We start from the raw sequence: 12,552 nt of genomic DNA, 5'->3' as shown, positions 1-12,552 counted from the left end.
ACCACCGACGTTTGTGACGTAATGTTTAGTAGACCAAGTTTCAAATAAACTCATTTTTGGTCGTCCGCCAACACCTTTGACGTTAGGGAGGCATAAAATTGTTGTAATCCTCATAACACGTGTTTGTAAGCACCTCATGCACATCGAGTGCACCAAGCCCTTAACGGCATGCATCTTCCCGTTCATTCTAATATAATCCTAAATGACAGCCTAAATTTCAGTCATTGCATTTGGGGAAATTCAAAGCACATTTCTTTAATAATTTCTGATATCATCAAAACTTTACCCTCATTACCCTTTATAGATTTGCACATACCATTAAATGCATTCTGTCTCTGGCATAAACTGAGAGATGTGTGTGCGATTTAAATTGATTGATTCGACGATGAACTGGTAAGAAATCTAATTGCATTTACGTTTCTATATCCCGGCAAAAGGTTTTACTATCCGAAGATATTTCTGTGTACATTTATTGAAAGAATGAATGGTTTTTCCACCCAGATTGCCATTCATCTCTTCTTGGCGGTAACTCACTAACTTCCCTTAAATCCTTGTTGTGAAAAATACCTCCTGTCTAATATAAGTAATGACAGTGAACGTATTTTTACAATGTTTAGATCAAGATGTAATATACTCTATATTCAGTTATTCAGATAAGGTATTGGCACTGTCATTGATAATGTTGCATTATGTAAGCATTGTAAAGCAGTTGAAGATGACATTCATGCTACATACAACTGTATGTTTTAAGATTGTGTTCGTTTTATTCCAAAGACATTAGGCGGGCACAGTGTCACCATTCAAAGTCTCTGTACACCCTTAAATATCAACATCATGAACAATTGTATGACATATTTTTAAAAACATGTTTATTCTGTGAAACATTGCAAGCTGAATCATTTCTTCGATCAATATGATGTGCACATTTGTAAATGTAACAAAGCTATATCCTTCTGACAGAAACAGTGAGCACTACAGCTTTCAGATGAAAGTTAATTTAGTAATACATGAAGGACTTTCCAAATTCCATGCATCCATGACCAGTACCTTGGTACCACGTGTTCGATGTTATGTTCGAGGGAGATCTGATTTGATTACGCTCACCTTTTGGCGTTCTTCGCCTATGCTTGTCATACTGAGCGGTTGACGGGGTGCCTATATTATGAAAGTGGTCTTAAAATCTTCGAGTCTGGACCAGATCTGGGCCGTAGTTAACTTTACGTATTACCTGATAGGTGTATGGGGTGGGGGGAGGGGAGAGGTGGCACTATCAACAATAAAACAGTGATATGTCAATGATTCGATGCATAACTAGTAATCTGTAAAACAAAAGTCTGGATGCAACTACGGCCCTGCAGACAATCCATAAGCGTCCTGAGCACTACTTTCGTCACATGTGTCAACGAAATTATCGAGCTCGCGCAGGCTCGTCCTAGTCGTTAGTTGTTGACAAGAATAGGCTACAGAAGACCAGTTTCAACACCGATGTTCATGGATACAGTTGTGAATGGACAGATATTTCTCATTATTATGGTGTTTCCGCTTTTATTTATGGCATTTGGATGTAAGACGGATGGGCCTTCGTGACGTCTGGTCAGGACTGCCAACGACATGGGTAGCAATAGAAGTATGTAATGTATACAGACTTAATGGCAATCTGTAACTGTTTGTGCAGAGCCTTTCATGAAAATGTGAAAGTTATTTCTGATTTACAGATTTACCATTATTCTCGGCAATGCGAAACCGTCAAGTCTAGAAAATGCCGAGCAGATATTTCTGTTTCGCATAGATGGACAGGTTTCGAAGACGAAACTAGACTATTCTTTCCGTGAAGGGTCAATGGAAAATATGACGAAAGAAAAGACTTGGAACACGGACACCTCTGTCCCGTTACTTCTGGACACACATATCATGAAGGGCGGTTTCAAGGTACGTATGCGTGTCTAAAATTTGCTGAGCTGTTTTGATTTCAAGGTACGTGTGCGTGCCCAATGTTTGCTAAGTTGGTGCGATTATATTGTACTTATGCGTGTCCAATCCTTACTAAGCTGCTTTGATTTCAAGGTACGTATGCCTGTCCAATACTGCTAAGGTGGTTCGACTTCAAGGTACGTGTGCAGATCTTATATTTGCTGGTTGGTTCGATTTCAAGGTACGTGTGCAGATCTTATATTCGCTGGCTGGTTCGTAAAAATGTCTCTACCATGAAACTATAACAATATTTTCGTGAGGAGCAGGCGTCTACTGATCTGGACCTTTAAATATTTTGTTTCCAGTCATTTGAAACCGTCCACTGAAACCAGTTAATTTTTATTTCATTTTTTCACTGTGGCATTCTTAGTAGTCATATTGGAAGTGGAATTTAGTACTTTTTGATAAAATACGATGCCACAAAGAAAGAACAAGCAGGCAAGGACATACTCTCACTTTCAGTCACGACATGTTAATAATACAGTTATAGACAATCACGCTTTAGAACATAGAGCATTTATTTGGAATTATATGTTTTATTTGCAGTTTTGCATCAAGAAAGGATTACCCAAACAGTGTACCAAACACAAGAACATGATGAATGTGTCGGACGTGAAAGCATTGTCAGTATTTAAGAATTTCAGGATTGAATCAGTTATCTTACACCTTGACTGAAAATAAGCGCCGTGAACAAATGAATATGGTATTTGACAGAGTGCCTTCAAACATTATTTTGTGATGTGGTTTTGTGATTTATGATTCATGTCTCATATCGGATATAATATCTTTCCTCCGTCTCCACTATCCAAGAATCTCAGTGCTAATCAGTTATAGCATCATACCATATTCTTTATTCATAGCTCAAATGAATTCTTCAATCAAAACCAAACAAATATACGAAAAAAATGTTATTGATATGCTAATATGTTAATATAGCACCGATATCCATTTCATCTGCGATCATTGGCGCACCGAGTTAATATGGCTTTCCCATCCTTACGAGGTACCCATTCACAGCTGGCTGGGCTGGGACACACAGTCACTGGACTCTTTTCAAAGTTTTCTGCATTTGATGTACCCGCAGCTAGGCATTTGCTCGTATTCATGTGGCCACCATCTGGTCATCTACCAACGGATTCGTTATTTCATTTATGTCCGCAGTGTTGTGTACTGTACATTAGGGGTTGTGACAACACTGAGACAACACCGCGCTCTCTTCTCACAAACTCTATCACACACACTTGCCCATTCGTCCTCGCTCAAACATTTTACTTCCAAGCTACACTTCACATATTCACTGACCCTCAACTTAATTTGGTCAGGATCGACTTTTTTCGAGATTTTCAGTACAAGATATTCAGTTATTTCTCATTATGAGTTACGGTTTTGTTCACCATTTTCCCGTTCACCAACCTCCAGTAACACTGCACCTGCTTTGACTGTTGTCAAAAAGTCTGTTTGACTGGAATTAGATGTCTTTTTTGTTTTCAATCCTTTCGCTGATCCAGTTTGGCGTCAGAAATCGTTAATTTTTTAGCATCGTATTTCGTAAGTCCCATTTCGTAATGATTGGACTTCTGAGACTGTTTGTGAATATTAATCTTGATAATCTGCTGTTCCACACATGCGCAGTAATGAGATTTGTGAATGTTCCTTGGACATGAAATGAGTACCTCGTCCTTGACCTACGATCTGCCCCAACAAGTTAGTGACGATTCATCGAAATGCATTGATCCATGTACCGCCGACGATTCAAAGTTTTAGTGATTTGATACAAAGTTTTAGAGTGTCGTATATCCCGATACGATACTTCAAATGGGCCACGATACATCGATGTTTAACTTTGAATATTGCCGAATCGCGATATCTTGCGTGAAGAACCGTGTAAGACATTACGCTCGCATGTTGTTAACGTTCACAAGGTTCGTGCATAAACTTACTTATTTCTTTTCAGAATGAAAATTTAAAAACGCCAGTGGCATTTAACAAAATACTTAGAAATGATGTATCGTTTTACATTATATGTTTTATAGTTGGTGTTAGAATTGACAATTTTAGTATCGTGATACGTATCGTATCGCCACCCTTGTATCGGGACTTGTATCGTATCGCCACCCTTGTATCGGGACTCGTATCGTATTGCCACCCTTGTATCGGGACTCGTATCGTATCGCCACCCTTGTATCGGGACTTGTATCGTATCGCCACCCTTGTATCGGGACTCGTATCGTATTGCAACTTCAGTGCACAGTACTTTGGCAATATATCGCCATGTCTAAGATTTTTGTATCATGGTGTATCGTACAGCAGGTTGTATGCAAATACCAGCACTACCAATAACAGCTTCATATATAATTCTGTTACACTGATATAAATCAAAATGCTGCTTTCCTGTGTTTGTATACGAATATTAAGAGCAATGTTTCAAATGGCGTCGGGATATGCATTAATGTGTCAGTGGTTGTCTGATGAAAATCCCTATTTTCACTTAATACTTGACTGGCCTTTGCGTGTTACAGACGATGCTTGTTAAGTCATGATCACGCGTGCAGTTCGAGGCAAATATACTGATCAGCAAAAGAAACGGCTTTTTGTCAAGTTTTGACATGAACATGAACGCATGCCTTTATGAGTTGCCATTTTTTCCAAACCTGGGTTTCTTTTGCTGTTCAGCATATAAGACAACATCATGATCCCTATTGCTATTTTCCCTTTCTTGTTTTAAACAAAATATTGATTTCTTTGTTTGCTATTTTATCATAAGTTCTTTGAACATTCCAGAGACCACTTCCGTGGTGTAGGGGTCAGAACTAACGAACGGTGAGCGAAAAGTCCAGGGTTGATCCTCGGTCGCGTCATAGTGAGTGAGTGAGTTGATATTTAACGTCACATCGGCAATATCTCAGCCATATCGTGACGAGAACATTTAATACTGAAATGAAATACATGTATCGTATAAAAACCTGTCAGCGAAGGACAGTGAAACAACTAGAATATCACAAATGAGATTAAAACTAGTGTGGAAAGTTTAAAAATAATATCACTATTCGGAGAATACAGTATAAAATCAGGCTATAGGTTGCTAGCAACTCGGTCGCGTCATACCAATAGACGTTGAAATATATACTTGTTGGTCCCTGCCTGCATTGGCATTATTGGGCTTAACAAGGACTGATCGGATCGGAGTCGGTATATTGTGTCGGAGTCGGGTACTCATGCGTACATGTACCTGCAACATGGTGTCTCAGTGATTTAACACAATGAAAAAAATCTTAAGTTTGGGCTAGAACACCAGTGAAGGTCCGGGTTTGAATATTGGCCTTCAGTAACCCATGCTTGTTGTAAGAGGCGACAAACGGGATCGGGTGGTCAGGCTTCTTGACTTGGTTCACACATGTTATCGTTTCCCATTTGCGCGGATCGATGCTCATGCTGTTGATCGCTGGATTGTCTGCTCCAGACTCGATTATTTACAGACTCCCGCCATTTTGCTGGACACAACACATGCAAGCACGTCGTCATATGAGCGAGACATTTCCAAGTAAGTTAATAATCCCCTCACCTTCAACTTGAGTATTCTAGAGACCGAAATCCTGGATATTACCATTATCCAGATCACCTGGTAAACATCGCGTTTGTTTTCATCTCGATCATTGAATTTCAGTGTCAAACGGCACAATTATCGATCTCAAATCCCTTGGGGCCATACATTTCTTGCAGCCACTAGGCACATCGAGTTAATGTGGCTTTCCCATCTTTATGGGGTACCCATTCACGTCTTGGTGTACTGGCACACATTGTCACAATACTTTGTCCAAGTTTACTGCACGTTGCTGTACTCGCAACTACGTGTTTAAATGTATAATTCATGTGGTCACCATCTGGTCATATACCAACGGATTCTGGGTTCTTTTAAGTGCACAAGAAAGTGTACTGCACACGTGGGGTTAGGACAATACTGAAAAAAGTGTGCACACAAAAACTGACTCCAAGGTTGGCTGGATCCCGTCACCTCAAGCTCGCTGGAATTCTAGCCTGGCACGATGCCCGTTGATAAAAGGTAGGTGAAACATGAACTTTCAATTTGGATTGGACATACAAACGTTAACAAACCTTTTAAAAAAAATAAAATTTTTACGCACTCTTTAGATCCCCACCCCTTAACACAAGACACGGGGTGCACGTGCACAATGCAGTAGCCCCCATACGCGTGCATGGGGTGTTTGACGGTTTTCAAGAAGGTCGATAAATGATTGTAGACCATTAATTTTGACAATCATTTTGCATTACACAGTTGGTAGTGTACGTTTGTAGGAGAAAATCGCACGCATGTAAATTTCTCGTCAAACACTAATAATCTTATAATTTATTGTAATAAGGACGTGCAAGTGGTGATGCACCCTCGAAGCATTCAGTATCATATAAACATTGACTGTCTCCGATATATATCGTAAATAAATTTTCAATCGTAAATTAAGAATGAAGTTCCCTTTTTGGAAGAGTATACATCACACGCCTGTGCTGCATGCTGTTTTGTCCCTGGGCCCACATTTTAGAGCTCTCTTAGCTTTAGGATAGTCGTAAGTGCCATACATTAACATTGCCATACGATTATCTTAGCGTTAAGAGAGCTTCGGAAATCTAGACTCGGGTCTTGTACTGGCTGATTCTCGGTTTACCTTTCAGTTTCGTCTTGGAAATCAACAAGTGACAAAGTATGCAACAACGTTTGATTATGATTTAATGGACACAGAATCAATGTTGCACGTTTGTTATATGAATGTTTCTGTGTGAGTAAAGGGGCAAATTTATAAAATATATTCTTTGAAGGTAATTTGGGAAATCTAGAAAAAGAACCTCACTCAAGAATGTAAGCTGTGCTGTCGAAAATGTACCAACTGATCTCACTTTGAAATTAAATGGTAGTTAACCAGAACAAGATAACACCGAAATGTTCAACAATTTACACATGCACGTTCAATACATATACATTTATGTAAACATTGCTGTTGATGTTGCTGTTCGCTTACCTTTCCTATCCTTTCTATTCATTAGTAAAGCAAACAGAATTTAGTTGATAGAATACCTGCGTGAAGAAGTTATTGTCCCGATTCTCATTCACGTTTCGTGAAAAAAATATGATTAAAGCAAAACAACTCACTTTCAAAGATGCATTTATGCACAGGTTTGTTTCTTAATGTTGCCGTCAATGCTAAGCGCAGTGTTGAATCCGGTTAGATAAGACGAGAAAAAAATAAACGGAAATAATTTCTCATTTCATTGACTTCTCACAGACAAATCCCTGATCCCAACTGCAAGGGACGTCATCGATGCAGTACCCCACGAGTGACCACATGCTGCCGCAGTCAGTGCCATTGGGCTCGTCCTCACACCACGTGACGTTTGACATCGCAGTGCCATCTGTCCACTTGAACGTCCCCTGCGTTCTCAAGGCACCCACGAAGTAGTTCTGGGATTTACCTGTTGTATCAAAGTTGTAAGATTTGTCAACAATGGCATATCGCTGAAAGCACATACGAAGTAGTTCTGGGATTTACCTGTTGTATCAAAGTTGTAAGATTTGTCAACAATGGCATATCGCTGAAAGCACATACGAAGTAGTTTGGGGTTTACCTGTTGTATCAAAGTTGTACTATTGGTCACCAATGACATATCGCTGAAAGTACATACGAAGTAGTTTGGGGTTTACCTGTACGGAAGTTGTAAGCTTAAGATTTGTCAAGAATGGCTTATCGCTGATAGCACCTACGAAGTAGTTCTGTAAGTTGTTTTCTGCCCCCTTTACAACATTCCAGCATTATAACGGCTTGGCACACCGGAAAGGGGCTTCTAAAATTGTACCCATGTGGAAATTCGAACTCGGGTCTTCGGTGCGAACGCTCAAACCACCAGCCTAGCCCACCCACCCTATCATTATCCTGCTGTATCCTGTCATCAAAAGACAGAATAATATATAGTTTATATCAGTCTGTGTTCAGTCTATTTTCTAGATTGTACTTTGCTACTTCCAGTAGATGATGGTCGCATATTTGTGAATGTGATCATTCAAATATCGAGGAGCTGACTGATGATGGCATTTGTAGACAAGGGTCAATATTTTGAACCCAAGTCCTGCTTGCACAGGAAGCCAGTGCACTGATACAACGACTTGTGTAATGTGTGTATGTCTTTTACTCGATGGAAACCCAGCTAGGGCTGGAAGCAAAATTTTAATGTACTGTAAGTCCCCATGGTCCGTAGTATGGTGACATACCTTCAGCTGTAGGTAATCTATAGCCTGTTTATGTATTGTATTGCCATGTATAGTTACATAGTCTAGACTTAATTGCACTTTAAATTTCTGTCTGTGATGATCTAGTTGTTCCACAATTCTACCTTGATATTTATGGTGAATTCAAAACAGTCGAACCAGGGGCGACGACTGGAAGCTCAAACCAGCTTGTTATCTATCGTGTTATGTATCTATAAGAATGTTGAAGTGAAATCAAAATAACCTTTTCCACCCATAAGGGTTTTGAGAACAGCCTGGCGTTTCTCATCCTTGTCGAAGATGACTAGTCTTCCTCCAGGTACCTCAGTGGCACACACCGCCTGAGCAGTAGCCCATTTCAGCCGGTCGTCATCATGAATCTTGTAGCAGAAGTTGAGGTCTTTGTTCCAAATGTAGTCTTGAGGACAACCGTCCGCCTCTGGAATAGTGAGTCAATAGGGGAATGGCGGTGTTCTGGTGAGGATAAATGTAGTGGCAAATCCCAGTTCAAATGCTTTTGAATATTTAACACAATGACACGGACCTTCAACATGCTAGGAATGAGTTCAATTTTACACCGCTTTTGGTAATATTCCCTCAATATTACGTTGGGGGACACCACAAATGGGCCTCCTACATTGGAGCCATGGAAGGAACCGAACGCGGATCTGGCGTGATTAGACCCACAACTGGCAGCTTGAGAACTTTGCACCACCACAGTGTGTGAGTGAGAGAGTGTTATGCGTCACATGGTTTATATTTCAGTGACAATGTGACGAGAACAGTTTATTCATTAAGGTTAAATGCATTGAGAATATTAAAAACAACAGCCGTCAAAGGACAGTAAACCTACTAGAGTGCCCAAGATAGACAGTCAAAACCAGCACGTTATCTCCAAAAGATATAATCAACATGAATGAACAATACAATGTCAAAAACAGGCTATGGATCACCAACAACTGAAGATAGATCAACACACGGGGAAGTGCCTTTGCTATGTGCACTGTCCCCTCCTTGTTTCAGACCATCCCTTCAAATATTGCTGATTATGACAAATTTAGTTTAGTATGTACCACCACCGACACAGCTGCAAATACTATTGCCTCAAGACGCCAATGGTATTTACTCAGGATGACACAAAAGAAAACCACCCCGCTCTCAGACTGAAAATGAACAATACATACAATGAGCTGGGTACGGGGTGTCGTTTTACAGAGCGATCTCAGCGATAAGGTGACTCCCATGCCTTAACATTGGCTTAAGGTAGTCTAAGCGCTAAGGTTGTTTTTGTATAATGGTGAGTGAGTATCAATAGCCACTAGTCTACTAGCCCGAGCCTAGTTAAAATCGAGTGAGGACATTGATAAATATTCTCCACAGTTACTGCCCGACCGGTTAGTGAATTTTCCATGGGTCATTATTGCACATACATCACTGTCTCTGACTTGTTAATTTATGATACACTTTTAAATGATGCAAGATTATGCTCTGATCAAAATATATATCACTTTAGCAGCTTAATGATGAAAGCGATGTTACGCTATCTTATTCTCATCTACTTTTCTCAGTTTTGCCTAGTTTCTACATTCAAATTTCAGGCTAGTGAATTTACTTTGAGAGCTAATAACCTTCAGGCGTAGCTAGCCCGACTGACTAGCAAAATTTGGAAACTTTATCCCACAGTGATAGTTAGTCTTCTTGTTGTACTGGAGTCGTTAATATCCATTCTGGAGTCGTTAATATCCATTTTGTAGCGGCTGATAAAACAATACTCGAGGCTTAAATTCTCACCTAAATGTTAGGATGACAACACAGTTAGTCCGAGCACATATATATAATCGACAACACTGTGTTCAAATCTGTGTCCGCCCAGTGTGCAACATATGTCATATCTGGGATTTCACTTTCTTAGTAAAGTACAAATTATAGTACTTTTTCGGTTAAGTCCCATCCGGGATTCGAGCCCGCACCAGCAGAGTCAGGCACCTAACCCGCTCAGCCACCGCGACTTCCACAAAATGAAAGTCGGACAACTGGTAGTCTAGATTGCGTACTTTGTGTACCCCTCTGATGAGTGTAAATTGGCATAACTCCCATGACGGAATGAGTGAGTGAGTGAGTTAATATTTAACGTCACATCGGCAATATTGCAGCCATATCGTGACGAGAACAATATAAGTTAATAAGTAATGTTAACATGAGAAAAGAGAAAAAGTAAAACCTGTCAGCGAAGGACAGTAAAAACACTAGAGTATCACAGAACATAAAACTAGCATTGAAAGTTAAAACATTGGAGTTAAAGAAGACAATACAACATAAAACCGGGGCTATAGATCGCCAACAACTGAAGGTAGATCACCATACTAAGGTCCATGGGGACTTACATTATTTCTGCCACCTGCATGAACCCTAGCTGGATTTACACCATCCCCTCAGCTATTGGCGATTATCCTGAAATTTAGCCATTACTTAAAACAACAAATATTCTACGATTAAAAACTAGTAGTAGATTTAAATTGACTATGAGAGTATTGGACTTACGTACCCTCTCAGGAGGACAATAATTTTACAATACTTCAACCCCCTTTGAGGGTACAGCCACTAACAATCTAAGTTGCTAATTTAAACTACCAATCATTAAAATACACCTTAACCACAAGGCTACCGCACCGCTCCTTACTAGGTGGCATAATGGCATAAGTGAAAACAGGGAACTGTACCGGGTATTACAAATAATCGACGGGCACTGAAAGCCACTAAAATGTTTTTCGAAAGTTTCACGGCAGCCTCGAACGTTTCACTGCAGGACCTACATTTTCGAAGTTCTCTTAGCTCTCAGATAGAAGTAAGTGCCATACACTAACATTAACTTACGACTATTTTAGCGCTAAGATAGCTTCGAAAATCTAGGCCCGTGTCTAAATGATTTGCAATCATGTCGTTTTCGTGTTTTTAGCGATTTTGGCACAAAAAGTGTGTCAACATGTAACACCGAGCCGGTATGTGTCATCCCTTCAGTACAAAAATATTACACACAGTAAAACGGCAAACTACATAATGTGCTAATGTTAGGGATGAGAACGTTACGTGCAGATTTTAGACAGATGTTCCACACAGACAGTGGAATAAGCAAATAACAATGCCACTTCTTAAATCGGCTGAAATGAAATAAGAAACGTTGAACTGAATTTCAAAAACTGGATCCAAACGTAAACTGCATTCATTAGCCGACTGAATAAGGCAATTATTTATTTAATTTCTACTATGCATATATACCTCTACAAAAAGATAGGCAACTTTGACATAACGTAAACGCTTACGTTTCTGAGATTTCAATTTTTCGAGACTACGTTTCTTTTGCTGTTCAGTATACATCTGTTTTTCAAATTCCTAATGCATTGTATGAATTAAGACATGATGATATTGTTCAAACCGCGATGATTGAGAGGTATCAGTTACCTGTGGGGCGATTCTCGTCATGAATGTTCTGACAACTAGTGGAGCACGTCTTCTGCAGTTTCGATACTAGATTCTCTAACTTATGCAGTCGTTCCTCAAGATTCTCGTTATTTGCGGCCCCGAAATCCTCAGGAAATTCCACCAAAGTCATATCGCCGTCGTCGTCGTCATTCCCAGGAATCGCCAGCTGCTCTTCGCTTGCTGTGTAATCCGGCTCTTGACAAGATACAGACCAGGCGAAGAGGAGAAAGAAAAGCAGTCTGTACATCTTCATGTAGTGGATGCGCTCCGTATACCAACACGTCAACCTGAATTCCTGTAATGGTCGGGAAGTAACGTTCCCATGGGCATACTTCGGCCGGTATTACCGATTTCGAATGTAAACAATGAGTTTAGGCGTGATATGAACGCCTTTCAATTGCCATTAGTTTGTGATTTATGTCAACGCATTGTTGTGTGGCTTGTGAACCCGCTCGTTGTTTGAACCAGTATTAACATTCAGATCTTTCCACCAAAAGTTGAAGTAGATCAAAACTGTTGATTGTTTGTAAACGTGATTGTTTTAACATCACTTGTAATCAGATACCATTGCATATTTCCATTCGTTATAACTAGGGTTGTCGTTAAGTCTTGGGTAACGCCTGATGTGTGCAGTCAGCCGATCTTTGTTTCAGTATCGAGGAAGCAAAAGAGCCTATAGTACATTTCATATATACAGGTTTCTTATCAACATGACTTGATACATGAAAACCGCAAACGTTTTTGATTAAGATTTCATTTGAATACTTCAATAAATACGAAAATGTATCAATTGATGGATGGACAAACAAGAGTTGTTTTTATATATTTTA

General features: G+C 39.8%; 1 protein-coding gene across 1 annotated transcript; it reads right to left on the bottom strand.

Annotated features, from left to right (window-relative positions):
• Positions 1–7,243: 7,243 nt before the first annotated feature.
• LOC137265027 (C-type lectin lectoxin-Lio3-like) lies at positions 7,244–11,969 on the bottom strand. The gene is made up of 3 exons (XM_067800354.1): positions 11,722–11,969; positions 8,487–8,683; positions 7,244–7,452 (listed from the first exon to the last, which is right to left on the bottom strand). The coding sequence occupies exons 1-3, from the start codon at positions 11,967–11,969 to the stop codon at positions 7,244–7,246; spliced, it is 654 nt and encodes a 217-aa protein (XP_067656455.1).
• Between the last annotated feature and the right edge of the window lie 583 nt (positions 11,970–12,552).

The sequence above is a fragment of the Haliotis asinina genome, chromosome 15 (genome assembly GCF_037392515.1).
Source record: "Haliotis asinina isolate JCU_RB_2024 chromosome 15, JCU_Hal_asi_v2, whole genome shotgun sequence".
Lineage (NCBI taxonomy): Eukaryota > Metazoa > Mollusca > Gastropoda > Lepetellida > Haliotidae > Haliotis > Haliotis asinina.
This window is presented reverse-complemented; position numbering and strand designations above follow the sequence as displayed.